Source organism: Meriones unguiculatus, chromosome 16 (genome assembly GCF_030254825.1).
Source record: "Meriones unguiculatus strain TT.TT164.6M chromosome 16, Bangor_MerUng_6.1, whole genome shotgun sequence".
Taxonomy (NCBI): Eukaryota; Metazoa; Chordata; class Mammalia; order Rodentia; family Muridae; genus Meriones; species Meriones unguiculatus.
The window spans coordinates 29,359,333-29,385,804 of NC_083363.1; the positions used below are offsets into that span (position 1 = coordinate 29,359,333).

The 26,472-nt window shown below is 50.2% G+C and overlaps 2 protein-coding genes and 1 long non-coding RNA gene across 9 annotated transcripts; 2 read left to right on the forward strand and 1 right to left on the reverse strand.

The window, feature by feature from the left end:
- Positions 1–30: 30 nt before the first annotated feature.
- On the forward strand, positions 31–1,889 carry Mea1 (male-enhanced antigen 1). 6 transcript variants are annotated; one of them, XM_021640200.2, is made up of 4 exons: positions 31–181; positions 677–957; positions 1,049–1,151; positions 1,503–1,889. In XM_021640200.2, exons 1-4 carry the CDS (start codon positions 67–69, stop codon positions 1,652–1,654), a joined length of 651 nt encoding a protein of 216 aa, XP_021495875.1. In that variant the 5' UTR covers positions 31–66; the 3' UTR covers positions 1,655–1,889. The 6 variants fall into 6 exon arrangements, with proteins under 6 accessions (XP_021495875.1, XP_021495876.1, XP_021495877.1 ...); XM_021640201.2 differs by having other exon boundaries at positions 53–210; XM_021640202.2 differs by having other exon boundaries at positions 145–254.
- Ppp2r5d (protein phosphatase 2 regulatory subunit B'delta) lies at positions 1,775–26,458 on the reverse strand. Of its 2 annotated transcripts, none has more exons than XM_021640197.2 (17): positions 26,319–26,458; positions 21,207–21,886; positions 16,406–16,486; positions 6,836–7,028; positions 6,412–6,611; positions 6,222–6,332; positions 6,009–6,101; positions 5,530–5,660; positions 5,347–5,406; positions 5,142–5,250; positions 4,913–4,966; positions 4,357–4,527; positions 4,139–4,266; positions 3,482–3,583; positions 3,319–3,391; positions 3,063–3,179; positions 1,775–2,913 (listed from the first exon to the last, which is right to left on the reverse strand). In XM_021640197.2, exons 2-17 carry the CDS (start codon positions 21,459–21,461, stop codon positions 2,776–2,778), a joined length of 2,016 nt encoding a protein of 671 aa, XP_021495872.1. In that variant the 5' UTR covers positions 21,462–21,886; positions 26,319–26,458; the 3' UTR covers positions 1,775–2,775. The 2 variants fall into 2 exon arrangements, with proteins under 2 accessions (XP_021495872.1, XP_021495874.1); XM_021640199.2 differs by having other exon boundaries at positions 16,406–16,483; positions 26,319–26,451.
- On the forward strand, positions 21,861–23,823 carry LOC132648372 (uncharacterized). The gene is made up of 2 exons (XR_009586772.1): positions 21,861–21,974; positions 23,686–23,823. It is a non-coding gene; the product is annotated as an uncharacterized LOC132648372 (long non-coding RNA).
- Positions 26,459–26,472: the final 14 nt, after the last annotated feature.

Sequence of the window (26,472 nt, forward strand, 5' to 3'; positions counted from 1 at the left end):
TGCGCAGAACACATCGAGCGCCTGAGGGTCACTGGGTAATGTAGTTCTTTGTTGTCCGGGCAGGGGATGGCAGAGGTGGGGCGAGAGGCGGACTTCTCGTCCTCGTTTGCGTCAGTCTTGGGCACGGGGCGGGGCTGGAGGACTAAGAAACCCAGCTGGTCCTGCCGCGCCGGAAGTGAAGGTGCGGGTCCGGCTGTGGGCTCTGAGAGGGTGAGGCGCGAGGAAATACCAACGCCGAGAATCAGTGGGGGCGGGTAGGGGACGCTGCAGCTGGGACCATTGAAGGGGAGCCCCTGGTCCGGAAGGGCTTTTGTCCGGCGGTACTGCGGTGCCTCGGAGTAGAGGGGATGAGGGGAGGAGACGCACTATCGTGGGTAGACTGGCCACCAGCGGTTACCGAGCCGGGGAGGGGCGTGGCGAGAGGGGGCGAGGTTCTGGAAAGGGTCTCATCGGAAGTGGGGGAGTCCTCTGGTTTTCTGTTTATTTAGGAATCGGGAGAGTTAGAGACTAGTGGGCTCCAGTTCAGTACAAGAACCCAAACTTAAGACGGAGAGGCACGAGAGACGGGGGAGGGGAGGAAGAAGTAAGACCCGTGAGACAGGGAAGTGGGTTTTCTGAACGTTGAAAGGAGACCTGGTTTCATCCAATCCCCCATCCTGCTTTTCTGTCCTTGCAGCCCCTGCCCGGATGGCAGCAGTAGTTCTAGGGGGAGACACCATGGGCCCGGAGCGTATCTTCCCCAATCAAACTGAGGACTTAGGGCCACATCAGGGTCCTACAGAAGGAACTGGGGATTGGAGCAGTGAAGAACCCGAGGAAGAGCAGGAGGAAACGGGAGCAGGACCAGCAGGCTACTCGTACCAGCCCCTCAACCAAGATCCTGAACAAGAAGAGGTGGAACTCGCCCCAGTGGGTGAAGGAGAAGATGGAGCTGCTGACATCCAAGATCGGATTCAGGTACGGTGGAATTGTTACTAAGGTTAACAATTAGATTACAAAATTTCACAGCAGCTGAAGCTGGACACAAATCATCTTTGTGGTTCTGCAGGCCCTGGGGCTTCATTTGCCAGACCCACCAATAGAGAGCGAGGATGAAGATGAGGAGGGAGCTGCAGCATTGAGCAGCCACAGCTCTATCCCCATGGACCCAGGTAAAGCTCATTCTTTGATTTAGGATTAATTATGTAGGAAGTGGGTTGCCTTAGTCGTAGCCGGGCATGGTGGCACACACCTTTAGTCCCAGCAGAGGCCTGCAGATCTGTTGAGTTTGAGGCCAGCCTGGTCTACAAATTAAGTTCCAGGACGGCCAGGGCTGTTGCAGAGTAAGCTTGTCTCTAAGAACCAGTCAGAATCTAGGGTAGCTAGATCTGGGAAACCTGGCAGTACAGCACGTGGACTTGATGACTCCAGGAGTTCAGGAGTCCTGGGTTGATTCAAGGAATAGAGAGAGGAAGTGGTCCCATTGTACCTATCCCCTAACCAGCCTTCGGCTATGCTTTCAGAACACGTAGAGCTGGTGAAAAGGACGATGGCTGGAGTAAGCTTGCCTGCACCAGGGGTTCCTGCCTGGGCTCGGGAGATATCGGATGCTCAGTGGGAAGATGTGGTCCAGAAAGCCCTCCAAGCCCGGCAGGCATCCCCTGCCTGGAAGTGACCACACAGAGAGAACTGCCTTATCCCCCTATATTCCAAGCCAGGACCAGCACAGGACTAACAACTCTGGTTCTAACATCCATCTCCCGATGTCCCTTTTCACATCAAGGCAAATCAGACCTCTCAGAGACCCACTTTATTCATTTCTGTACATATGGGGACATTGGCCCGAGCCCAACCCACCTTAGCATGTATCACTCTGTGGAGAATAAAGCACCCTATGTACACAGCCAAAAGCCGTACTGCCTGTGCCCCTGAAACCTGGTCCAGCCCTCCCCAGTCCTTTGCTTTTCTGAGTGCCCAAAGGGTACAGGTGAGGGCCTGCCCAGCATCAGCATAAACAGAGAAATAAATAGGCGCTGCAGGGAGCCATGCTTGGGGCACTGCTCCTGCTTCCTTCTCTATAGCTTTGGGAGCCAACAAAGGAGAGCAGTCAGCCGCAGGGTGGTCCCTTCCAAATTGTGATCCCAGGACTGCTGCTTTCCAAAGAGGGGCAAGGTAGATGGTTCACTCTCCCCACCTTGGTCCACTGGGCCCTATATTCATCTAGCGTCCATAACATTTGTCCTTTGACCTCTGTATTGTCTTGGGTAGGCGGAGGATAAAAGGAATTAACACACCACCACCCCCTGCCTGCATAGTGCTAGGTCTAGGGGCCTATTTGTGCTGCTGGGGGTTGGTTCTCCTCCAGGTCTTCACTCCTGGGCAATGGAGCCTGACGTAACTTTGGTGACAATCTCCTGCTTTGCCCTGCAGGGAGAGGAGAGACACCTCAACTTCAGATGAGGATGAAGGGAGAGGAGAGGACCATGGGATTCCCTTGTGTTTTTCAGAACAGTTTCAGGTAGCTGTGGGGTTAGGAGCAGGGGGACAGGCACCCCCAGGTGATCTAAGCACTGAGCACTCAGTGCTCAGCCTGTCTCAACTAGCCACAGGGAGGCATGAACACATTTAGGGGAGAAGGGGGAGCACTCTGGGCACCCCTGCTTCCAGTGCCTGCATCCTCTAGAGTAGCCAGAGAGGTGCTGTTTTGCCCCGGGTCAGCCGATAAGGAGCAGAGGGTGGAGGGCCGGGCTGCGTCCCCAGTCTGAGTGGGCTGTGACCCTGTGGGAAGGTGAGGGGTCAGAGAGCTTCCTGGCTGGCAGTTAGGAAGTCTTCTGCCCGCTTGTGTGCCTCTAGTGCCTTGATGGTGTACACGTCCTGTGGCAGCTCTGACTTCCTCCGGAGCAGTACTTTGTCCTTCTTGATGTCCTTCAGCATCTGTGTGTGGATAGGGAGACAGCCAGGAATGGTGACCAGTTCCCAGGGAATCCATTTCCTCCTCTGGTTCTGCTGTCCTGTCTCCTCTCTCTCTAGACCTGTTACTGCTGTCCCAACCTGACCTTTCCCCCCCCCCGGTGCCCCTTTACCTGCACAGCCTCCGTTTCCACTGTTCTCTTCAGAAGTTGGATGTCCTCTGCTGTGGGGGTCTCTGTCTCCATGGAGTACACAGGGGGCAGTGGTGGAGGGGCGCGGAACATAGGGTACTGAGGAGCAAGTCATGGACAAATGGTGAGAAGCACTTCAGAGCCTTCGGTGGGCCTATTTGCCTCATTCTTCCTCCAAAATATCTCCCCAACTTCTAAAGGGACCGCCTGGGTTGAGGGCAGCAGCTAAAGGCCTCACCTGGGGGTTGAGCCTGGCCAGCTCCTCAATCTTCTGCCACATCTCCTCTCTCTCCTTCATTCGGAACCGGCCCCTGAGAGAGGAACAGTAGAACTGGGATTGGGACGGGGGACAGTGAGCTGGAGGTAGAAGGTGACAATCCTCTCAGGAGAGAGAGACTCACTTCTGCTTCTCTGCCTTGTACTGCTGTGTACAGTCATCAAATAGCTTCTGGTTCATCTCCATGAATAGCTTCAGGGCATTGTAGATGAGTCCATGAATTGTCCTGCCACAGAGAAAGATGACGTTCGAGAGGCCACAGCGCTAGTAGCGCCACAATCAACTGCAGTTTGCTTGGTTCCAAGTGTCTGCCAAAAGCTTTCTCGCTGACTGAAAGCTCCCCCTCATAAACCTCTATGCTGTAGGAGCAGCTAACCCTAACTAGATCATGTGCCTTAGAGCATTCTGTGGCTCTCACAGAAGCCCGAAACTTCCTTGCTCGTGCCCCATGGCTTCCCAGTAACACGGAGGGCTGTCGTACCACACTAAGTCGGCTTTCAGCAGCAGGAAAGCCTTTCCATCATGGATTCTTTATGCGTTGTTAAAGCCTATCACATAGTTTCCACATTCCCAGAATGTCCCCAAGGCTGTGGTAGGACATAGGTACTGCAGGGATGTCTCAGGCCTTTTCTTGGCACTCAACCCGGTAAGATCCTACTTAGTAATACTTGGTGGGCACCAGCTCTCGCAGAGTGTCCAGCTGAGATCCAGGTCTCGAGTTCTACACCCTCAAAGGTTTGACTCCCCAGGTCCTACCATCAGCCCAACCCCAGTGCCCTACTTGTTCCAGTGGCTTTTGGAGTTCCTATAGAGAGCAGGGAACATGATGGGGAGAACTCGGGCAGCGTTGTCACTGATCAGGCTCATGATGTACTCATTGTTCCAGTAGTAGAGGGCGCGCTCTGCCACCTGGCAAGGAGAAGTGCAACTCAGTGGGCGCTCCCTGAAGTTCTCAAGACCTGCTCCGCCATGTCTGGGAGACAGTGGGTTTGGCCTTACCTGAAAATGGGGGCTGGAGACACACTTGGCAAGCTGGCGGAAGAGGGGCTCCATCACTTTGCTGAACTCTGAGGGTTCAATGACATCCAGAATCTCCTCTAGCTCGTTTAGAAACATCACCTCCTTGGGGCTGTGGGTCTTAGGCCAAAACTTGAGAAGTCCCACAATCACCTGTGAAGACAACATGAGGCTAAAACTCTACAGTGCTCAGTTCTCTGGAAGCCTTTGTATTGCCTTGTCTCTTGCCTTCCCCCAGCTAACCACATGGCTTCTCTGGCTTGGACTGATTCTGAGGATATAGGTTTTGATTCCCCTGAGAGGAAGCCACATGGCTCGGGCCTCCTGAGCATCCACTTTATTACTCAGTAATAAATCCACAGCATTACTCAGTAGTTACAGATGGAAGCTAGGAGTATTGTTCAGCAATAAAGCTCTTACCCGAGATGTACAAGGCCCTAGGTTTGTACATGGCCAATACCACAAACAACAGAAGCAAACCCAACAGGTACAGATGGGCAAACATGGCTGGTGACTGGGGCCCCAGAAAGGAAATTACCGGCTCAGTGAGACTGCTCTCTTTCTCCAGGAACTGTACCACACAGTATGCCAACTGCAAAAGATTGAGGGTGGGAGTGAAACTCAGCTCTCGGTGACAGACAAGATCTCAGAATGGAAGGGGAGGTGCAGAGGATTTCCCACAACCACTCTTCTAAGGCAGGAGGAATCCCTCCCTCCCCTTTGTCTCTGATGCTCTGGTGAGGGATCCTCAGAGGAACATGGCTCACCTGAGGGTGGTATACGCTCAGGGACTTGACTTTGTGTAGTGGAAGCAGGACACGGATGAGAAACATCTTGTGCTCTTCCTTAAGGGGCAAGGCAAAGCCATTGATGATGCTAGAAGTCAAGGGACATTTTTAAGATCAAAGGCTGATGTCCAAGCTCAGTGTGCGCATGCCCCAATCTTCTATGGCATCTGCCCTCCCGACTCACCTGCCGAGGATCTCCAGCAGCTCAGCAATCCCATTGTGATGTTCAGTCTCATAAATGAACCTAAGGGAAGAAGGCCCTCTTGACACTAGCCCTCCAGCATTCTGCCATCTTCCCTGCCTTCCTGTCCCCACCCCACCTTAGCAGGGTCATGCTATGCTCCCAAGCCTGGGCTCATTGCCTCACCTGTAGAAGATGTGGTTGATCTGCCTACGAATATAAGCCCGGAGCCCCAAAAACTTGCCATAGATGCGATGCAAAATGGTCTTGAGAAAATCCCGCTCTCGAGGGTCCTCGCTGTCGAACAGGTCCAGGAGCTAGGAGAACAGGAGGTTAGGAAAGGCAGAGAGTGAGGCAGCAGCCAGGGAAGGCATGGGCTGCAGTCACAGGGGCCTACCCAGGGGAAGTCCCAAAGTTCTCTGGGCAGTGGGGTCAGATCACATGACTCATCCAATGTGCTGTCTGGGTATGCACGATTAGACCCCGCTGGGTGGAGAGGAGCATTGTGTTGCCCCTCCCTCAGTTCCACTAGAAGTTTCTTTGGGAGCCTCGTGCCAGACAGCTGAACTCCCAGTGTAATCAGAGTAAGGGGAAGAAGCAGACAGCACACAGGGGAAGGCATATGGGGCTATGGCTCATGGGAAGGACAGGAACCTCAGACTCACAGCAAGTACAAACTTCTGGTCAATATACTTCTTGGCTATGTTTGGCTGGAAATCTGGAGACTCCAAGAACCGTAAGAAAAACTCATACACGAGCTGTGGAGAAGGAGAAGCTTCACTGAGACATGACATAGGACTGGGAGACGCCCCCTTGCTGCAAGCCTGAGTGACCCTGTTTCCTGTCGTCAGGCCCATCCTGTCCCTTTGCCCTGGTACCTGGAGATGTGGCCAGGCAGCTTCCAAGGTAGGCTCGTCTTCCTCAGGGTCAAACTCTGCTCCTGTGGGATTCGATGAAGGAGGCAGCGTCCGGAAGAGATTCACTGAAAACTGAGGGGTGAGCCCAACTTAGAGCAGTGTGTAGGCTTCTCCAGGGGCTCCCCCCACCATGTCCTTTCCTTGTGCCCACCATGGTGACAGCCTCAGGGTAGATGGCCTCAGTGACAACATCCCGGCTGTGGGTGATGTACTCCACCATTTCATTGAGTCCTGCCCGCTTCACCTCTTTGAACTTGAGGTCACTGAGTGGGTCTGACACGAAGTCAAAGAGGACACAGCACTGGCGTAGCTTCTGGATGAACAGCTCCTCACGCTCCTGGGTTGGCGAGTCTGTGGAGGCCTCAGCAGTCAGGTGTGTCCCACCATTCTTCATGCATGGCCCATCTGCCCTTGTGGCTTTTCCCCTCCCACCCTGACACCATTCTGGTCCCCGCACCTCAGCCACAGTTGCACCTCTCACATCTATAGTACACGCTTTTCCCAAAGATAGACTCCCCAAATCAATCCTCATGGTCCCAAGCCCAGTTCATCCGTCCCTGGCTGTCTGTGAGTACCTTTCAAGGCAGGAAGCTTCTGCAGCTCCCGGTTCTTGCTGAGGTTGAAGCGGGAGGAGCTTTGGCGTCGTTCTTTCTTGACAATCTGGGGTCCTCCTGAGTACTTGATTTTGCTGAGTTGTGTTGGGGGTGGTGTGCTGTTGCTGGGACGCTTGTTGGATGATAGTGGCTGAGACTGAGGCTGGGGCTGGGCCTGGGCATAAAAGTAATTTGTTGGTGCCAGCTCTCCAGAAGATGCCTTCTACCCTGGCCTTCACCATCTACCATCCCTAGCCTATTCATGCTTGTAGAGAGGTAGTGAGTTATCCCTGCCCAGAAGGAAATAGGCCAGGGACAGAGATAACTGTGGTTATAGGTCCAGAGTGCACTGGCCAGAAGTCAGCAGCCTTAATGTTCACATCAGGAGAAGGCAAAACAAACTGGAAGGACGACAGAAATCAAAGAAGTAGCTATCAGGGTGAAGGTCCAGCTTGTCCAGCAAGTGCAAGGCTGAATTCCGTCCTCAGGATGGAGAAAAATGTCAGGCACCTTCTCCACAATGGAAACACACACACTGTGTCTCGAGGACATTTGGGAGGAAGCGCAGTGTGCTGCGTGCCTGACAGTTCACTGACTACTCGGACTGGGGAATGCTTTATAGCCTCCAATTAAAAAAGTAGAAGAGAAAGTCACTCTTGAGTCTTAGCAGTTTATCAGAAACTTACTTTAATAACAATCCTAAAGAGAGAGAAAGAGAGAGAGGAAAGAAAGAAAGAAAGAAAGAAAGAAAGAAAGAAAGAAAGAAAGAAAGAAGAGATGCATGCCCTGGGACTAGTTAAATGGCTCAGTGGATCAGAGCAGCGTTGCTCTCATTGAAGACCTGGGTTGGTCCGCTGTACCTGTAATGGATGGCTCACAGCTACCTGCACCTCTTTTATTTTTAATTATTTACTTTTATTATGTGCACTGGCATTTTGCCTGTGCAAAGATGTGTCAGATCCCTGGGGCTGGCATTACAGACAGTTGTGAGCTACTGTGTGAGTACTGGGAATTGAACTCTGGTCCACTAGAAGAGCAGTCAGTGTTCCTAACCACTGAGCCATCTCTCTAGGCCCCCTACCTGCACCTCTTTAATGCCCTCTTCTGGCCTCCAAGGACATCAAGAATGCCTGTGGTGCACATACATAATTACATGCAGACAAAACACTCAAGCCCATAAAACCAATAAATCTTTCTTATTTTGGCTTTGGTGACCGTGTTTCTCTGTGTAATATTGGCTATCCTGGCTAAAAATAATAAATGTTTAAAAACAATAACTGGGGGGCTGGAGAGATGGCTCAGTGGTTAAGAGCACTGTCTGCTCTTCCAAAGGACCCGGGTTCAATTCTCAGCACCCATATGGCAGCTAACAACTGTCTCTACCACCAATTCCAAGGGATCTGACACCTTCACACTAATGCACACAAAATAAAATAAATTATTAAAAAAATAAAATAAAATAAAAACAATAACTGAGTATTATGCCCACATGTCCCAGAATTTGGGAGGTGGAAACACAGGGATCACTATTTCCCAAGTCAGCCTGGGCTGCTCAGCAAGACCCTGTCTTAAAACAACAAAACCCCACGGAGCCAGTGTCATTTTAGACAATGCAAGGCCCTTGTTTTGTGTGTACCTGTGTGTGACATGTGTATATACATGTCCTTGTGTGTGACTGCAGGCGTGTGAGTGTCACAGTGCATGGGCATATGAATGTCAGATGACAATAAGGGTGTTACTTCTTGACATTCATCTTGTTTGAGGCAGGGTTTCCTGTTCACTGCTGCGTAGGCCAGGCTAGATGGCTTGTGAGCTTCCCAGAGTTCTCCTGTCTCTCACTTTGCTGGGGGCTCACTAGCATTGCAAGGTGTGTGGCCTCATCAGTCTTCACATGGTTCTAAGGATGGAACTCTGTCCCATCCAGCAAAGTCCCTGACTCCCAAGGCCCAGTGAGGCACCTCCTGCCTGTCTGCCCTTTGCATGCTTGTCAGAAACCGCATGTGTGGCTGTGACAAACACTCAAGCATTTCTTCCAAATCCTCCAACTTCTTCTAATATGTCTCCACTGTCCTGAAGTAGATAGGAGACACATGAGCCCCCTAAGAACTGCAGCCATCACAAGGGTAGCTGACCTAAGACAACACAGCCTTTCTGCCTTCCAAATGGACATTGTCCTGTTTAGTCGCTCTGAGACTGCAGAGGACTGAAGTACCTTCCACTGCAAAATCTACACCCACCCAGGAAGCCTTCATGTACCCGCACACCCCCTTGCCTCTACCTCCCAAGTGTGGGTACCTCCACAGCAGTTTATGAGACACTGGGCATAGAACCCAGGGCTTTGTGCATGCTGGCAAGCACTCTACCAACTGAGCTATACCCCTAGCCACCACTGTAAGAAGTAATTTAACAGAAAGATGGAACATAAAATTATTAGAAAAAGAAGCTGGGCAAAGTGGTACATGCCTCTACTCCTAATTATGCAGGAGGCTAAGGCAGAAAGATCAAGAATTTGAGACCAGGCAACACAGGCAAGACCATAGCTTAAAATTACAAAATGCACAGATGGAACAAACATGGTGGTTTATGCCTTTGACTCTAGCACTCAGGAGGCAAAATCAAAACTGTCACTGCAGGTTGAAGCCAATCTGAGCTACACAGCAAGACTCTGGTGCCAGACAAAATTAACAAAGGGCTAGCAAGGTGCTCAGTCAGTAAAGGCACTTGCCCCCAAGACAGATAACCTGAGGCCAATCTCCAGGACCCAAATGTGGAAGGACAGAATCAACTCTCACCAGTTGTTCTGTGACCTGTGTGCCAACACACAATAAATACAGAAATAAATGTAATTTTAAAAAACCCAGAAGCACAGATTGTGTGCTGTGTCTACTGCATGATGAATTAACTGGTTTAAGAAATGCAGACCATTTTAGTTTAAACCCTGAGACTCACAGAGGCATCCTCTCCCTCTGTGACATCCAGAGCTCCACCTAGCCCCGTTCTCTCCATCCTTCTTCCTTCTCTAAACATCCCACCAAGCATTGAAGAGAAAGGTGCCTAGAACAGGGATGGCCCTGGCCTTCGAAGTGCTCAGAGACCGGTAGGTGAGGCAAGCACAGAAGCAGCTAATGGTAACTGGAAACTCCACAGCAGAGACCACAAAGGCTGTGGAAACACGAGTGGGTTACAAATTGCCTGCAAGAAGAGGTGAATTTAAAAAAATTTTTGTTTAAAAATTATGGTGTCTGTGTGCGTGTGTGTCTGTGTGTCTGTGTGTGTGTATGTGTGTGTCTGGAGTTATGGTTGGTTGGGAGCTGCCCAGGTGCTAGGATTCTAACTTAGGTCCTCTGCAGGATCAGCAAGGGTCCTTAACCACTGATGCATCTCTTCAGAATCCTGAAGGGGTGAGTTTTGATTTAGCTCTTGAAGGATAAAGCTCGGCCGGGCAGTAGTGGCGTACACCTTTAATCCCAGCGCTCTGGAGGCAGAGGTAGGCAGATCTCTGTAAGTTTGAGGCCAGCCTGGTCTAGAAAGTGAGTTCCAGGACAGCCAGAGCTAAAACAGAGAAACCCTGCCTCAAAAATAAATAAATAAATAAATAAATAAATAAATAAATAAGCGGATAAAGCTTAGTTAAGAAGCACAAAGAGACAGACGGGGGCAGAGGGATAAAGCAAGTCCAGAGAAGTGGAACTACATATAGAAGGGCCTGTTACAGAGGAGCTTGCTGTTTCAGGAGCCTGGACAATAACTAGAGTAGATGGTAGAAGAACAAAATGGAGCCAATTCAGAAAGGCTGTGGACTTTGGATTTTAACTTTGGGAGATGCCAAATTTTATTTTGTTTTTAAATAGGGTCATACACTATAGCCCAAGTTGGGCTGGAACTTAATGTATCGACCAGGCTGGCCTTGACTTCACAGCAATCATCCTGCCTTGGCCTTCCAGGTGCTAGGACTATGTGCAGGAATGAGCTCACCTAGCTTAAGCCAACCACACCTGCTCAAATTAGACTTCAGTGGGTTTGTTTTGAGACAGGGTCTCTCTATGTACTCCTAGCTGGCCTGGAACTCACGATGTAGACCATGCTGGCCTTGAACTCACAGAGATTCACCCGTCTCTCTGTCTGGAGAGCTGGGGTTATTGCTGTGGACCACCATACCAGCTCAAACTAGTTCTGAAGTAGAGAACTTGTTTGAGAGCACAGCTCGGTGGTAGAATAGGGGCTTTGCCTGAACGACACCCTGGGTTCGAGCCCCAGTACTCCAAAGAAAAAAAGGAGAGCCATAAAAACCAAAAAGGTTTGAGGATAACAACAATGGCCTTGGAGCCAGGTGGGGAGACTGGGGCATTTCTCCCCCACACCCATCCCTGCACCGAGAACTCGACAACAGCAAGATAAAGAGTCTACTGTTTCCAGAACTAGAGCAGAGAAGACCCTTCACGGCAGGACAGCGAGTCTCACCTGACCCCTCAAAGCCACTAGGATCCTCCTCTAGAGTCTCAGAGACAGCTCATCCTTTAGCCCATGAACCCCAGCCCTGCCACACACACTCACAGTAAAGGCTGTTCACTTTGAGCCTCTAGCTCATCTGTAAAATGGAGGGATAAGAGAAAGCTCCTTGATGAATGCGGTGACAGTCATATGTGCATGGGAAGCACTAGGTAGTGTCCAGTGCTACCTACGCTGGTCTACTAGCAACTTTTGTGTCAACTTGACACAAACCAAAGTCACCAAAGAGGAAGGAGCCTTTCTTGAGAAAGAATGCCTCCATGAGATCCAGCAGTAAGGCATTTCTCAATTACTGATCAATGGGGTAGGACCCAGACCACTGCGGGTCCAGGGTTCTCTAAGAAAGCAGGCTGAGCGAGCCATGGGAAGCAGGCCAGTAAGCAGCACCCCTCCATGGCCTCTGCATCAGCTCCTGCCTCCAGGTTCCAGCCCTGCCTCAGTTGCTGTCCTGACTTCCTCTGATGATCTGGGAGTGTACGCCAAATAAACCCTTTCCTCCCCAACTTGCTTTTTGGTCATGGCGTTTCATCACAGTGACAGAAACCCTAAGACAGCTGGTTGAGCAGTGTCCCACCCAAATTTGTGCCTACCCTGAATCTTTGAATGGGACTTCACTTGGAATAGGGTCTTTACAGATATACATAACCAAGTGAAAAGGAGCTTCCTTGTATTGGGCTGCATAGGATGGCCCTAATGACTGGTGTCCTTTTCAAAAAGAGGTTCAGATAGCGACCGGCACACACAGGAAGAAGGCTGTGTGAGGGAGGAGCTGATGTAATGTATGTAGAAGACAAGTGCCAAAGACTGCTGAAAGCCAGCGGGAGGAAGAGAACAAACCTTCTCCTAGAACCTTATGACATGACTGGGCAACGCCCTCAGTGTGCTTGCTATGTGATTGCAGCAAACACTTTTGGATGCCCAGGACCCACCTAAGCCAGGTGGGCATGGCAGCACACCTGTAATCCCCAGAAGCAAGGACAGAGCCCCTAGAGCCGCGGTTCTCACCCTCCTGACGCCGCAACCCTTCACACAGGTTCTCATGCTGCCATAAAATCATCTCATTGCTACTTCATAACTGTAATTTTGCTACTGTTAGGAGTTGTAGTGTAACATCTGACATGGCCCCTGTGAAAGGGTTGGCGACCCACAGGTTGAGGACCACAGCCTACAGCAATCTGGCTGGTCAGCCCTAGGTGCAGAGAGAACATGTCTCAATATATAAGGTTCACAGAGGCTGAAGAAGACAACACAAATCCGACAGCCACTGAAGAGGACATCTGAGGTCAGCCTCAGGCTTCCGCATGCATGTGCACACACGCTCATGCACTTCCACATACGTACATGCACATACCACACACACAACAATTAAATTTAAAACATTTAAATAAAAGAGACCAATGAGATGGTTCATTGTAAAGGGCGCTTGCCACAGAGCCTGAAGACCTGAGTTCAATCCCTGAGTCCTACAGAGTAGATGGAGAGAACCAACTTCCATAAGTTGTCCTTTGACCTCCACTAGTGTACCTTGGTGCTCGACACACACAGGAAACAAATAAATAAACCTGAGTCCAAAAAAAAAATGGAGATGTAGTCTCAAAATAAAGTTCAGGCTGGCTTTGAACCCACAGAGCTCGGCCTGCCTCTGCCTCCCAAGAGAACACAGCTACACACTCTATCCTAAAGTTTTAAAGTCTAAAGAAAAGAACCTCAAAAGCTAGAAAGATGTCTTAGAAGCACTTGCAGAGGAACCCGCGTTCAGTTTCCAGAAACCACGTCAAGCAGCTCACGACAGCTTGTAACTCCAGCTACAGAGGATACGATACCTTCTGGCCTCTGCAGGTACGTGCTCACAGATACACACACAATTTAAAATAAATTTAGAAAAAGATCTCAGGCCACACCTTTTATGCTACCCTGACCTCAGACTTCTAGCCTCCATAACTCTAGGACAATTAGTTTCTGCTGTCCTGGGCCCCTGGTATATGTTGATCTGTTTTGGCTGCCTTGAAAAACTAATACAAAATAACTGCTCAGTAAAGTAAATTACTGGGAATGATTGAAAAACACTTCTGCTCCAACCAAGGACCATGTATGGATATAACCTAGAATCTTTACTCGGACGAAGCTCATGGTAGCTCAATAACCAATTGGTTTCCCATAGTAAGGGGAACAGGGACTATCTCTGAACGGAACTCAATGGCAGGCTCTTTGACTCCCCATCCCCCAAGGGAGGAGCAGTTCTGCTAGGCCACAGAGGAAGACTTCGCAGCCAGCCCTGAAGATATCTGATAAAACAGGGCCAGACGAAAGGGAAAAAGGTCCTCCCCAATCCGTGGACTTGGAAAGGGGCAGGGAGAAGCTGAGGGAGGGAGGGTGGGATTGGGAGGGAATAAGGGATCGGGATACAGAGTTAATAAAATGTAACTAATAATAATAAACAATAATTTAAAAAAAAAAAACACACTTCTGGCAAATGCTTAACATAGTGAGTCTGACCAGAAAAGCCCAGAGTTACACCAGGAAAAAAGACAGGGGAGAGCCAGGTACTTTAAAACCCTGGCCTCTGGGCTGGAGAGACAGCTCAGCAGCTAAGAGCACTGGCTGCTGTTCCAGTGGAGGTTTGATGCCCAGCACCCACGTGGCTGCTCACGACCATCTGTAACACTGTCAGGGGATCTAATGCTCCCCTCTTCTCACCTCCACAGATACCAGGCATGCCCATGGTACACAGATATTTATGTGGGCAAAACATCCACACACATAAACATTTAAAAAATCAAAAAGAGCATGGCCTCATAACCCGCCCCCCAACTGTCTCAGCATCTCTGTCACCCATCCATGAGTACCTCTCTGGAAAGTCATGAAGTAAAATTCCTGCCGCTGCTTCCTACAGATAAGTCCTGGAAGGATTCCCATAGAACCAGAACCCAAGGTGAACCTGACACCCTCCTTTTCTAGCGGGGTGAGACAGAGCCCTGGAGAGCCCACAGCACACTTCTCAGCCTCACCAAGCCTTGGTCTCCGCACTTGCCGAGACCTCCCCTCACCAGCTTACACCTTCAGTCACCACGTTCATGTGTGCCGCCCACACCGCGCGTGGCAGGTACCTTCCTCCTGAAGCTCCCACACAGCTGAGCAGTGAGCTCACCGGAAACTATTTACCTGCGGTTGTGGAGTGCATCCAAAGGGCTGGGGGACAGAGCAGCAGCTCACAGGGACCCTGACCGTGCCCTGGGGATGACGGTAAGTGGTGAAGGCAGGCTGCTCTAAGCAGATAACAGCCAGTGTGCCTAATAACTAGAAGAATGTTAGGCAGAAGGTGGGAAAGGCCTGTTGAGCGTTCTTCCTCTCTGAGTCTCTCTTGCTGCTTTGTTGTTGTTGTTTGTTTTTGTTTTTTTCAAGAGAAGGTTTCTCTGTGTAACAGTCCTGGCTGTCCTGGAACTTCCCTGGCTGGCCTTGAACTCAGAGACATCTCCCTGCCTCTGCCTCCCAAGTGGTAGGATTACAGGCGTGAGCCACCATGCCTGGTCCCCTTGCTGTTTTTTATATTGGTCACTAACTGTCAGCTACTTTCCCAGTAGGTCCCGTCAATACCATCCATCACCTCTGAAAGGAAGACTGAGCCCCGAGGGTGTATTACAGACACATTTGCCCTGCCCCACAATGAGTGCACAGGTGTGAGATAGAAGCCACACACCACCATACAGCTCTTCCCCAGTTCACACCAGGGTGGGAGACCATGTGAACAAATGGTTACATCTGGTGAGAAGAACCAGTCCAGAGATTGTGCAGATTACTATGTGAGCAGACCCTTCCCACAGCGTAGTAATCATTACTTTGTTGTGGTTTTTAACTGCTGGAGTCCACAAGAAACCTGGCCTAGTTCTTCTGATTACTTTGCAAGTCCTAAAACAATGGTCACAATGTAAACATTAGTTGGATCTCTTTAGAGGGGACAGGAACAAGAAGTAGCCTAGAAAATCGATAGTTAACTGCAAACACTTGTCAATCAATCTCATTTCCCAAAGAAGGCACAAGACCAGCCAGAAACTAAGACTTCTGCTTCCTGAACAGTTTAGAGAGGTCGGAGAGAGCAGAGAGCAGATAGCAGCTCCTACACACTCACAGGCTGTCCAGTGAACCAGCATCCGCTGACCATACCACACAAGGGCATCCCTGAACTTCCCTAAGCTGCTCTACTCTCTGGCTGTCTTGTTTGCCTGTTCATTGCTTTATAGCTCTAGACTGCTGAGCTGTGTTGACCTCTGTTCATGACTGTCCTTTGGTCACTCGGAGATCAGGAGCAGTGGACCCAGCCCTGCGCAACTCAGGGACAGCAGCCACTCCCGAGCCCCTGCCCCACCCAGGTCCATACCAAAGGGACTCGTCATCCCACGAGGCAGTTACAGAGTTTTCCCCTTTTTGCCATGACCATAAAAATCCCAGCCCCCCACCCTTGAGTCAGGGTCTTGCTGGCCCAAACCTGTGATCCTTTCCATTTTTTCTTTGCCCTAAGAAAAAGACGTGTGTGTGTGTGTATGTGTGTGTGTGTGTGTATGTGTGTGTGTGGTTTGTGTGGGCCATTCATGCATGTGTGTCACTCATATGTGTGTGTGTCGTGTTGTGTGTGTGTGTGTGTGTGGTTTGTGTGGGCCATTCATGCATGTGTGTCACTCATATGTGTGTGTGTCGTGTGTGTGTGTGTGTGTGTGTGTGTGTGTCCGTACATGCACACTGGAAATTAAACCCAAGGCCTTAGGCATATTAAGCATGGGTTCCAATGCCAGCTATACCCCTAACCACTGAAAAAGGAGTCACCGACACTGAAAAGTGGCAGGCAGAAAACAACTTCCAGGGGAATCTAAGGAATCTGAATGGACTGGAGTACTTATTTGTTCTACATCAGCTGAAGCCTGCCCAAGAGCAGCTGAGACTTGCACCCTCCCTTCTGCCTGTGTGACCATCCCCTTCAGAGCCTTCCCCTCATCGAGATGCTGCAGCTAGCCCGTGCACTGAAACCAGGGCCATGCTGACATCTTTTACCTCGTCTGTGTTCTCCCCTCCACCATCCTTGCTTGAGCTGCTGGGCTTGGCTGTGCCTTTGGCAAGCTTGGGGGGTTCCTGCTGGGAGAAGATGGAGTTAGGGTTAGCAGAGGCTAAGAGAAAGGACAGACCTTACTTGAACCATTAAAACCTTTTTTTTTTTGTCCTGGGGATAAAACCAAGAGGCTTGCCTATGCGAGGCAAGCACTCTATCACTGAGCTGTATCGCCAGTCCCCTCCTAGGTCTTTGTTTTAACTGTGTACTGTCCAACTGAATCAGTTAAAACCTACTGTATCAGCTGGGCATGGTGGCAAATGCCTTTCATCCAGCACTCAAGAGGTAGAGGCAGGCAGTTCCAGGTCAGCCTTGTCTAAAGAACAAGTTCCTGATCAGCCAGGGCTATACAGAAAAACCTTGTCTCGAAAAACCAAAAATAAATAAAAACCCTACTGTATCAACCCTGGGACACACAAGGAGATTCAGCCCCTCCAGGCAGCTTAGATTCTGGTTAGGAAGTCAACCTCAGCATAATAATTAAACACGACAATATTCTTTCATCTGTCTCCTCACGAGGCTAGTGAATAGCTTAGGCTGAGGCAGCCCTCAGTCAGGAAAGGACTAAGGTGAGATGGCTTCAGGGAATAGTATCTGGTCACAAGCTGGTCAGACTGGCTTCTGGGCAAGTTGGTCAGAGGTGCCCAAGGCTCCCACACGAGAGCAGAGCAGAAACCACCTCTCTCCCCTCAGGGTCACCGAGAAAGACTCAGAGGCATTTGTTTAGTTGTCATAAGCAGCACCCAAACAAGGGGGTGCTATTGGCATATAACAGGATGCTTAGTGTGGAAGCGTCCCAACCCAAAAATGTTAAAAGCGCCTTGGGCAACAAGCATGGGGATAGAGATGGAGGTGAAGTCCTGAATTGTTAACAACTGTGAGCACCAATCTATAAAGGTTCCCTTGGGAACCTGGCAACTGGCTGAGAGCCCTGGCTTGTCCAGCATCTCTTCCCATGCTCTTGGCCAAAAAAAAGCAACCACACAGGGACAGGATGGGGAGAAAGTGAAAGAGACTCAAGGATGTAGCTCTGACTGCAAGCTCAACACAGATCAATGCTGTGGCATCAGTTGCAGCTCTTGGGACCTTCCACCCAGTTAACAGACCTATGTGGCATGCTTGGCCAAGCTAGATGGGTCCAGTTCAGTCATAGGCATGAGCCTGTGGAAGGGGCAATAAGAAATCCTAGATTCTTAAAGGGAAATACAGTCCATTCTAGCAGTGTGGTCAGAAGCTCGGCCTGAAATGCAACAGCTGCAGTAACTGCGATAGTTAACAATAGAAGGGAGTAGAAGGGAGGAGGGTGGGGGAGCAGGATGAAGCTTAACCAGCAAAGGAAGGGCTGCCATGTGCGCCAAAGACACAACTTATCCCCAGGGACACAGAGGCACAAGAGAAATGGGCTGGCGACACAAGAGGACAGACTGAGGCCAGCAGGGATGGACTTTCTCACGGTGCAGTTGTGTGGAAACAGACTTCCCAGGGAGGCTGAAAACTCCTGGTCCTGAGCATCTGCGCAGAGGCTGGATGACCTCCTCTAAGGCAGGTTGCAAAAGGGTTCAGCCTCAGATGTGAGTTGGATCGGAGGGCCTTGGAAAGCACTTCCAGCCCCGAGAGTCTGCAATTCAACAGCAGCCAAGCCCCTTCAGGGAGAAGTGTTAAATCAAGTGATTGTGACTATGGGGCACCCAGATCTCAGGGAGAAGCGAGCTCTGTGTGGGCTGGAATAGGGGGAAGGCTTTCTGGGGGTGGAGAGGGAAAACCATTCCCGGATGGGGAGCAGCTTGAAGCTCTGTACAAGGAGGAAGGGGGTTCTTTGGGTGAGCGCTCTCCCACTGCCTACTGACCAGGCTGGCCCCACTGACTCCTGTCAGTTGCTCACAGCAAGTGGTGGAGAGGGAAAAAAAAAAGGCAGCCAAGGACACAACATCAAAGCGACGGACAGCACACAGCAGACACGGGTGCTCCAACAAAGCTGACCCACCTTCATTCAAGTCTGGTCTCTATACTTGATCATAAGCTGCTTATTCTTCGTGTGTCCCTCCACCCACCTCATGGCACTCAGCACGACGCCTGAGACACATCTCTCAGGGAATGTGCCTGAGAGATTCAGCTGTCTTGGTGTGTGGGTGTGAGTGGGTGTAGGGGAACAGGGCCCACGAGCCTTGCTCCCTGTCTTCTGAAGAACAGGTGAAGCACACACACACTGTGGCCCAGCCCAGCTGTCGCATGATGGGAGGCGCTGGGCTTTAGAGCCAGCACTGTGTTTTGAGCTCAAGTCTTATTAGTTATGTGAGAGTAAGGAGGTAACTAGCCTCTCTGAGCCTCATTTTCCTCACCTATTAAACAAAAACAATAACAGCACACACACCTTAGCCCAGTGCCGGTGCACAAAATCCTAATGTTGTTAGTACGATTATCATGAACAAGAAAATGGGAGGGCGCAGGGGTACTTCATGCAGGAAAATAAAAGCCCTAGATCCAATCTCAAAAGAGAACGGTCCTAATCTCCCCAAAGACTGACTCAGCACAACCTACTAAGCACCTACTGTGTGTAAGGGAGATGCCAAACCTCAACACAGCTTAATTGCTACCTTAAGGAAGAAGACAAGAGCACAATTCATTCCCACCCAAGGCTGAACACCTAAGTCTGTAAGTGGACCCAAGTGAAGGCTCGGGAAAGATTTCACAGAGCAAGCAGGGAAGGGACAGCAGAGATAAGGGAGAAAGGGGACAGGTGATGGATGAGCAATAAGAAGCCTCCACCCACCTGTCTTTGTGCCTCCATCCCGGTACACCTCAGTCACATTGTCATCTCTCTCCCCCTCAGAACCTGAAGGAGGCCAAACGTAGCCAGGAATCCAGTGTAGGCATTAAGGCTCATAAAGGGCTCCCTGTCTACCCCCATGCACCCCAAACCACCAACTCACTCTTGGCCTATGGAGGTTGGAGAACGTCTCCTCCAATTCTCAAGCATCGCAGGCAAAGGCTTTCTACAGACGGGACAGGATCTGGTCCACAGACTGAAAACTACAGATGGTCACAGATCCCACTTCTTCATCCCAACTCCACACTCCTCAGTTCCCAGCTTAGCTCTCCTAAGTGTGCAGTGTCTCCAGCCGAATGGCCCAAACCATGCTGGCAAGCCCACTCCCCAAGGACAGGACCTGGGTAGTGCACACAGCTCAGCAGCCCAGCTCAACACTCGGTACACCATCACCAGCCCTACGCTCTAAATCTCAGACTCTTGAGAAGTTACGGTGACAGAGCCACATGGCAAGTCCACAACAGCCCCAGGATGAGGAGTCTGACTGAAAACATCAGAGATGGAAGCAAAGTGGCTCAATCGGGGGGAAAAATGAACGCAGTCCACCTCTGGGGTCTCCAGGAGGGTGGGCCACAATGCCAGGCCTGAGCCAGGCAAACATAAGGGGCCAGCCTCAAGAAAAGCCGGGGGAAGCTGGAACTGCTATCCCGGCATCCATCCCCACATAAGTCTGCGCCTCAGAGGAACCACACCTGAGTCAGATCTCAGCAACAGCAGGAAACAAAGGGTAAGAAAAGACAGGGATGAGGAACAGATGAGGGTGGTATGGAGGCAGAAGGTGAACGAAGGCAACAACAAGAAACGGCCTGTGGGGCTGGGAGTGTAGCTCAGTGGTACTGCACATGTTTAGCATGTGTGAAACTCTGGGCTTGATCTCCATCACTGCAGATAATTGGCCTGTGTAAGGACATTACAACAAAGTATGCATTTCCAGGGATGGCGGGAGTGCTGGATAAGGAAGGAAAAAAAAAAGTAACGGAACAGGGCAGATCGCTGCTAAAGAAAGGGAGAAATCCTGCACTGGTGCCAAAAGGAAATGCAAAGGTTATCCTAAGGAATAAGGGGAGGAGCCTGTTCAGATTAGAAACAATGTCCTGTCTGGGGTGAACGTGGAGGCCCGCTGATGATGCCAGTTAGACACTTGCACAGAAGAGCCCTCCAAGACGGGAGACCTGAGATTGCAGCTGGGCCTCCAGCAGGATGTGTGACCTTGGACAAGTCCCTTCCCCTGGCACGGCCTCAGTCTCCTCATCTGTACCAGCAGGGTACTATACTGCATGTGCTCAAAGCTCCCTTCCAGCACCGACGTTCTGGGGTTCCATCAACACAAGGAAGGGCTCAGTGCTGGCTTACAAGTTTGTGTGTAAAGGAAGGCTGGAGGGAGGGGCCTAGGCCAGATTTGGGCGGAGGAGAGAAAAAGCAGGGCGGTTCTAGGTCAGGGGCTTGTCGGGGAGGCAGAAGGCACTCTACAGAACTGTGAGAGGCCGTCTTTAGGCTGGTGAGGAGAGGAGGGAAGGGGCTGCGCAGGGCGGGGGTGGGGGGAGTGCTGGAGGGAGGTGCAGTCTTAGATGAGGACTGTCCCAAACCTATGGGGGATCAGGGACAGAGGAAGGCGGGGAGAAAAAGCAAGCGAGTGAGCTGGGAGTGGAGCAGATCTGGAGGGGGCCGGGGGTAGGAGCAAAGAGGAAGGGAAGAGGGATAGGTGGGGGGAATCTGTCCGGGCAAAGAGGGAGAGCTGTCCCAGCTGCTGCACGGGCTGGAGGTGCTGCCAGCCGCGCGGCCCAGGAGCTGGCCGAGGGAGTGCTGCGGGGGGCCGGACCAGAGGGTCAGTCTGAGGCTGTCCCGGGCCTGCCTTGGGCCCCTCCCAGAGCTCCGCGCAGGCCCCGCGGCGGAGGCTCGAGGGGAAAGGCCACGCTCACCTTATCCTTCTTCAGTTTATAGGGCATCTCGGCCGGTCCACACCCGGCCGGGTTCCTGCGGCCCCGCTCCGGCTCCGGCTCTGCTCGGCCGCACTCGGCCCGCTCGGCGTCTCTCCGCCACCGCCTGCGCGCTGCGCCCGGGCCGAGCCGTGGCTGCGCCTCCAATTGGCCCGAACTCTTACAAACCTGCCTGACAACCAGGCGCCGCCTCCTCGGATTGGTCATTGGAGCCAAGCAGCTTCCCTTTTTTCTCATTGGAAAGAAAGAGTACAAACCGCCAGGGTTCGGCTCCCAGAATTGGCTGGAGTGGAAGGTCCCGCCCTAGAGAGGGTCGGGCTTCGGGAAGGAGGCGGGGCCATGGGGAAACCCGAGCTTGGCTGCCAGAGCTGTTCTCTCCGGCGTCGCCTGTGCGTCGTCCTCTGCTATTCTTCAGTCCTTGGCGCTCTGCTCCTTCCCTCCAGAAGTGGCTCTCACGTTTTCGTCTGCTCTGCTACCTGCCCTTCCCCGTTCGGACTGGAGGAAAGAGGCTCTAATACGAATTCTTCACAGGAATTTAAGTAGCTCAAATTGCACACGTGAAATTGATAGAGGAGACGACTCCCAGGGGTCCTGCTGGGCATTCATCAAGTCTGTCCTAGATCACAGTTGCAGAGGCGGAAGAGCTCAGCGGTGGAACCCGACTGAAAGGAAATGAGAAGCCCTGCTTTGCTGCAGCTTCAAGACTGGGTCCCTGTACCTCCTGCAAGGGTGCTGGCCTCAGTAAACCAGGTGCGTTTGAGCCACTAAGCATGAAGTGGCAAAGCAGCCTTGTCCTTCAGTGTCCCCAAAAACGTACCCCTTACCTGTGTGGCTGCCGCACCCAAGCTGGTGTTCTAGTGGAAAAGACTGAGTTCTTGCCCTCAGGGAGTTCCCACTCTGATGCGGTTCACAGACTTGTGTAAGAAATAAAACACAATGACATGACTTGCACACACCTCAGAGTGGCATGGAGATAAATGCTTTAGTTACCCTAGGAGCCAATAGACTACATTAAGAAGCTGGAGGAGACCCATGAAAAATAAGCCCGTGGGAGATGGGTGTGGTAGCTGGGTGTGGGAGCCTACCTCTCTATTCCCAGCACCTGGATGGAAGGTGGAGGCAGGAAGATCAGGAGTTACAGGCCAACCTTCTCTGAAGCCAGTTCCGGGCCAGTTTGAACTACAGTAAAAACCCTTCTCTCTCTCTCAAAAAAAAAAAAGTTAAAAATTAGCCAGTAGCTGCTCGCCCCACATAGAAGAGGCCTTGGAATCCCCCAACAGCACAAATAACTAAACAAATAACCAACAGTTCTTACACAAAGAGCAGTAGCTATAAGAATGGTAAAGGGGTTAGAGAGATGGCTCAGCAGTTAAAAGCACTTAGTGCTCTTCGAAAGGACCTGAATTCAGTTCGCAGCACTCAGAATAGCTGGTTCACAATTGCCTGTAACTCCAGCCCAGGGCATCTGACGCTCTGTTCCAGGCTCTGCAGGTACCTGTACTTACACACAGACACCGACACGCGCGCACATGCAAACATACACATAATTTAAAATTGTTAAAAATGGAATGGGAAAGCTAGGAGACATGGCTCAGTTAAGACTGTTGCTGCTTCTCCAGAGGACCTAAGTTAGGTTCTCAGCACCCAAACCAGTTGACTCACAACTACCTGTAACTCCATCTCCAGGGGATTTGGGGGAGGCTGTCTGATGCCCTCTTCTGGCTTCAATGGGCACCTGCACACAGGTGTCATACACTCATACAAACAGGCACATATAAATAACCTTAAAAAATGAATGGAATAGAGATGAGAGGATCAGGAGATGTGTGCAGTCAATGGGATTAGGTGAGTCACTGGATTCAGGGATGATGGTAGAGAGGAAAGGATGAGCTGAGGATGACTTTCATTCGTGAAGAAAGATGGTTAGTAATGGTTGGCCAGAGGCAGATAGAGTATGATAAACACTGACTAGGAACACCATGATTTTGCAATTAGGAGGTGTCTGGCGGGTTCTTGCCAGGGAAGCTTCAGAGGAGCGGAAGTTTATAGTGGGTTGAAGAGTGAGTATGAGGTAAGGTAGGATCCTGACTCTCAGACAGAAATAGTATTTAGTTTTCTGACTAATGACAAGTTGAAGGCAACACGCAGTGGACTGCATTTCTACTATTATTAGCCTGGGAGGGAAAGATGTTTGTTTGTTGGTGGATATTTATATCTGTATGAATGTAACTGAGGCAGGACAACAGGTGTCGCTGCCCATACCCAAAGCCTCAAGATGCACTATTGTCCTGAGGCATAAGCTCGCCTGTGATTGCATATCCATGTTAGACCTGCAGTCCTTCTTTCCTCCGGGAAGCAGGGGACAGACACATACACAGTTAAGTTGCAAATGGGATCCTTTTATCTGCGTGACTCCAAGTCCCCAGCACCTTCTTTTTTTTTTTTTTTGTTCTTGTTACAGGGTCTTACTATGTATCTCAGGCTGTCCTTGAATGTGAAATCATCTTTCCTCAGCCTCTCACATGCTGGGATTACAGATGGGTACCACCATGGGAAGTCCTATTACATGCTGTTTTGCAAAGTACATGCAGGCTTAGAACACTGTATACATAATAAATAAATAAATCTTAAAAAAAAAAATCAAGAGAATCCAGGCATGCTAGAGAACTTACAATTGAAAATAGCGCAGTCATCTTCATCATCAGTGCTTGCTGCAGAAGCATGAGAACCTGAGTTCAATACTCCAGGCCACATCCAGCACCCATGTGAAAAACTGGGTGTGGTGTCCCTCATCTGAAATCCCAGCAATGATAAGGGTAGAGACAAAAGGATTTCTCCAGCAAGTCTAGCCAGGTCAGTTAGTTCTAGGTACCCTATCTCAAAAAAAACTAACATGGAGAGTAATTTCAGAAGATATCTGTGTTTTGTAAGTTTCCTCATAGATTAAAACATTCTATCCTGCAGGAAGCTTCTTAAGCAGAGAGGTAAGCAACTAAAATAGTTTCAGGAAGTCCCTGAAGCTGACCAGATTCACTAGGCCTCTTCCTGTCAGAGTAAGCAATAAAAGCTGAGATGTTCCTCTCAGAGAAGTGAAACCAAGCTCCAAAGAAGACTCTCAGAGCAGACCAGCTGCCTGGAAGAAGCAGAAACCAGCCAAGGTGCCTGGAAGAGGTTTATAGACCAACTGAGGCTGGAAAGAACATTCCAACTGTTGAGGTGCCTGCAGGCCATGCTGTGTGTTCCAGGTTCCCACGAGCTGTAACCCATGCTGGGGTAATCTTTGGTGGCTCTGAGTCATTTCTGCTCCTGTGAGTAACCCCTTGTCTGTATTCCTGTAAGTAACCCCAGTAAAACACATTGGTCCATCATGTTGGATTTAGTTGGTATTTGCGCTTTGATCAGTTGTGGGATCCCTATCTGGGGCAAGAAAACATGTGCAGAGTCTCCCCAGGAAAAGTTTTATCACATAACAACCTGACCATAACATCTAGCCTCCAAATGAATGTTCACATATGCACATAAATACAATTACACCTGTGCCTACAGGGGGACACATGCACATACAAAAAGATAAAAATAAACAAAAAGTAAGAGAAAATGGACAGTTCCACTGAGACAAGTTCTTATTATCCTGGGCCAGCTTCAAATTCACTAGGTAGCTGCTGCCTCTACCTGCCAAGTGTTCGGAAGACAGGCATGTACCTCCACACCTGGTTTTATAAAGTGAAAGAGATCCAGCCCAGGGTCATCCATTCCAGACAAGCACTCTACAAACCCCAATTTTAGGTTTGCGATGTAAGGTATTTCCAGGAACTATAATCAGAAATCTAAGTAGTTTCTAATCTTTCTGGGGATAAATATATCTTAATACATGTAATCCTAATACTCAGCTTTCCGATATCTGAAGATCAAATTTTTCATGAATGTGTACTATACAAAATAGAAGACTATCTCAAGAGGCCCAACTGTAAAGGAAGGGAGAAAGCCCAACAGTAACTGGAAGAAAATACAAGGTCCAAAAGAGGCAATAGCCACGATCCAATACATTAATTAAATGTAATTAAAGAAAAACTCAGTAACTGTTCATTAGAAATGTGACCTATACGAGCTGGAGGGCTGGCTCAGTGGTTAAGAGCACTGGCTGCTCTTCCAGAGGTCCCGGGGTTCAATTCTCAGCACCCACATAGCAGCTCACAACTGTCTATAACACCTGTTCTAGGGGATCCAACACCCTCATACAGACATACATGCAGGCAAAATAACAATACACATAACATTTAAGAAAGAAAGAAACAACCAGGCTACCTCTAGCCACCATCATCTTTCAGGTTGGATGGATGGCTCAGTCAGTTAAAAGCTCTGACTGCTTGAATGGACTCACATGAATGCAGTTCCAGGGAATCTGGCATCCTCTCACACCCAAACACTCAGGCAAAACACCAATGCACAGAAAATAAAAGTAATTAAGTCTTTTTTTAAAAAGTCTAAAAAAAAAAAAAGGAAGGAAGGAAGGAAGAAAGAAAGAAAAAGAAATTTGACCTATCACTGAATGTAATGAAGACAAGATGAACTCTAACAGTAATGGTGTTGGCTAAGTTCCCTTCACAAAAGCTTCAACCCTTTCCTTCTCTGTCGCCTCCCGTTCTCTAACGTAGAAATAGAGAATGGGTTCCAAACATTATTAGGGAAGATCAGTGGGTTTGAGGGAAAGAGGCAAACTGCTCCATCTTAAAGTTTGGTGTGAGTAGAAGGACAGTGAACGTGAAGGACCCAAGGCTCTGGACCACGGGCTTCGAGGAGGGTGTGTTGGGACAGGTGTGGCAACGCCAAGCTACGGGGCTCCATGAATCACAGGCAGCAATTCAGTCAGCAGCCACTACCTAACTACATACCCATGAGCATGTCTGGAGCAGTTTTATAATCCTACCACTCCCTCTCACAACGTTCCCTACGGCTGAGCGGGACAAATTAAGATTTCCTCAGAGAAACGGACTCCTTCCCCTTTTCACACCAATCACTCTGGGTCAGTCAAATGCTGAGTACGTGTTACGGGGCGGGCATGATGACTTGAGAGGAGGACGTTATTTCCCCTACCGAAACGCAAAGGTAAAGGCTCCTACACGCAGACTCAGAGGGCGCATGCGTCGGCGACTACGGAGGCGGCCGTCGAACCCGCCCGCTCGCAGCTCCCGGTCTTAGGGGCCTACTCGGCCAACGACACCCCGCCCACTTTCCTGCCGGAAGCGGA

Excerpts from the sequence above, each read along its gene's own strand:
- Ppp2r5d (XM_021640197.2), bottom strand. The coding sequence starts at position 21,461 with ATGAGAAAAAAGGGAAGCTGCTTGGCTCCAATGACCAATCCGAGGAGG. Across the intron at positions 6,333-6,411 it reads ACCCTGAGGCTGTCACCATG|TTTTCAGTGAATCTCTTCCG; the intron begins GTGGGCACAAGG and ends CTCACCCCTCAG. Across the intron at positions 5,407-5,529 it reads ATCAACCACATCTTCTACAG|GTTCATTTATGAGACTGAAC; the intron begins GTGAGGCAATGA and ends TTCTTCCCTTAG.
- Mea1 (XM_021640200.2), top strand. The coding sequence starts at position 67 with ATGGCAGAGGTGGGGCGAGAGGCGGACTTCTCGTCCTCGTTTGCGTCA. Across the intron at positions 958-1,048 it reads ACATCCAAGATCGGATTCAG|GCCCTGGGGCTTCATTTGCC; the intron begins GTACGGTGGAAT and ends GTGGTTCTGCAG. Across the intron at positions 1,152-1,502 it reads CTCTATCCCCATGGACCCAG|AACACGTAGAGCTGGTGAAA; the intron begins GTAAAGCTCATT and ends CTATGCTTTCAG.